The 2,708-nt window shown below is 35.3% G+C and overlaps 1 protein-coding gene across 2 annotated transcripts in view; it reads right to left on the minus strand.

Annotated features, from left to right (window-relative positions):
* Positions 1-2,194: 2,194 nt before the first annotated feature.
* Positions 2,195-2,708, minus strand: part of spaca6 (sperm acrosome associated 6) — a 7,119-nt gene continuing 6,605 nt past the window's right edge. Inside the window, exons 8-9 of one of the 2 annotated variants that reach the window (XM_032518371.1) lie at positions 2,458-2,627; positions 2,195-2,317 (exon numbers count right to left, since the gene is read on the minus strand). In XM_032518371.1, the coding sequence (XP_032374262.1) occupies positions 2,273-2,317; positions 2,458-2,627 (215 nt within the window). In that variant the 3' untranslated portion in view covers positions 2,195-2,272. Of the gene's footprint in view, positions 2,318-2,457; positions 2,639-2,708 lie in introns of both variants that reach the window. The other variant, XM_032518370.1, reaches the window with a different exon arrangement.

Here is a 2,708-nt window from a genome sequence, read left to right on the forward strand (position 1 = left end):
ATATAAGATCTATACTGTACTGCACAAATCTGTAATGAATCATTTGATAATTTTGATCTGATAACAAGTGAGATTAGCACAATTTGGTTTTATGAGTTGGCCAACATGCTCTCTGCACGTTATCTATGTGAGGCGGTAATAATGGGTGAAGAAAAAGCACACAATGCGTTTTTCTTGAGTCCATAATAAGTTTTATCTTCCAACAACGTGTTTTTAGTCACAAAAAGTGATAGAGTGAGGAGCTATACACACATACATATATACACAAATATATAGACATATAATATATATATATATATATATATATATATACACATATATACATATATGTGTATATATATATATATATACACATATATACATATATGTGTATATATATATATATATATATATATATATATATATATATATATATATATATATATATATATATATATATATATATATATATATATATATATATATACACACACACACACACACACACACATACATATTTATATACACACATACATATTTATATACACACACTGCATTGGCCTGGATGTATATTATTATAAATCCAGGCCAATGCAGGTCCTCATAAGCAACAATAAAGATTAGAAAGTGTTGTGTTGGGAAACTTGCAACTACAATGATTTGTGAGAGTGATATAAAAATATTTATTTTTTCAATTGATGGAAGGAAAAGGGAAATCTATTTTTCTGCAACGTATTATTTATTTATTCATTTATTTATTTATGTAATCCCCTTTCTTTTGTGGCTTTATTTTGGTTGACTTTAGGAAAAACTTAACATTTAATATGTTCACAAATGCAGTATGAGTAACGTCACACTCATAGTAAAAATCTGTTTTGTAATAAAAGAACATGTGATCATTCCGATTTGTTTTGGGAGATGTTATCTTTTTTCTTAGCAACCAAATATTCTCTGGAACCCAGCCCCGATGTGACACAATGTAAATGTAACTACAAAGTTCAAACCCAATTCTGACTAAATGCTTTCTGACATGAGATGTAGTGTGTGAGTTGCTGCCCCCTTGTGGTCACCTGAAGGCTCAGCTGTTTCAGCCCGCTTTCTCTTTTCACACATGGCAGTATAACAAAGGAAGTTTTAAATTTGGTGTTTCTGTATTACAGTTTAGAATTATATGTAGGTTTTAAAACCTAATCAGCACAACTGTCTGGATGTTTCTGTGTCCATCACCCAGCACCTTTGGTCCAGGGCGTTCCCAGCCTTTTAAAGGCCACAATGTTTGTACTGGACCTAGTCAGTTTTGCTTAATTCTCCCATTTCATCACAGCTCTGCTGCATGTCCTTTTTCCCATAGAAGAGAGCCCTATAACATAATATGACCCGGTCATCATCAGTGTTATTGCCCCACCAGATTAGTTCACTTTAGCTCTCCTTTCTTTCTCCTCTCAGTTCACTTTAGCTCTCCTTTCTGGGCATCTGCAGATAAACTGCCACATGTTCCGTGTTGGTATAGATAAACAAAAGTAAGGTAGGAACATACCGTGTTGTGTTAGGTTGTTTAAACTGAAAGTACATTTATTTTGTGGGAAATTTTGTATTTGATGGTATTTGGACAACATTGAAGTTTTCCATCTATCGTGGCAAATCTGAGCATTGCACTGAATCTTATTATTATTTTTTTTATTCTGACACAGTTGATGGAAGATATGTAGATCATTTAAAAGTCCTGTCTTAGCAGAAGTGTTATGGGCAAAATGTGCAGAACATATAAAAATGAAATATTTATCATGCAGAATGGTATCTTTTAAATTGTTAAGTTCATTTAGATTATCATTTTCTATGACCTAATAGCATTTAATGTAGTATATTTTGTGGTAGCTGGTTCAAGTGGAGACAATTTTAACTATTGATTATATACTGTTGGCAGTTTCATCACAAATATTCAATAAACTCATTTAAATACGAAAAGTAAGTATAGCTCTAAGATAAATGTAGAGAAGTAAAAGGGACAATATTACCTTAAGTACTTTAAATGGACTTACAGTATGCAAAGTAAGTGAGTAAACCTAGTTAGTTATTCTACATCAGTGTAGACATGCTGTAGTAGACTGGGCACCGCTGATAGAGCTACGTATGTATCCTGCCCTCTCGTGGTGGAAGGAGTCACACACAGGCTTTCTGTAAGCTATGACGTAACGCTCTGTAGAAGACAAGAGGATTGACGAAATGCCTTTATTGCACGACATGTATCTTCCCACCTTTCAAAAATCCCAGATCTTCAACTCCATCTTCATGTTCAGCATGGCTTGTTTTCTCTGGTGTTGAGGACCAATAAAGAGCTCTGCAAAAGATAAAGAAAAAAGGGGACATATGATACCAACTAGCATGCCTTGGCCGTGTGGATCTCGACTTCACAGGAAACATTTATGAGTTTCTTTGATGTCTACGTCTGACATTGTACAAATAATAGATTTGTTTTACCCCAGGGAGAGGAACAGCAGCAGAAGCAAAGCAGTTAAACAGGCGGTGAGAAGCAGTGGCGAGGGGAAGAGGGGGGGACGAGGGGGCCCACCAGACGCAGGGAGTAACCGCCCTCCTGGGAGCAGAGACAGGTCGAATATCTCCTGCAGCTCTGTGTGGCCTGCCACAACCTGGGGGGTCACTTAGAGAAAGAGAGAGAGATGGATAGAAAAAATACATGGGAAAATTTCAACTCACAAAATGCAAAAGAT

The sequence above is a fragment of the Etheostoma spectabile genome, chromosome 6 (assembly GCF_008692095.1).
Source record: "Etheostoma spectabile isolate EspeVRDwgs_2016 chromosome 6, UIUC_Espe_1.0, whole genome shotgun sequence".
NCBI lineage: Eukaryota > Metazoa > Chordata > Actinopteri > Perciformes > Percidae > Etheostoma > Etheostoma spectabile.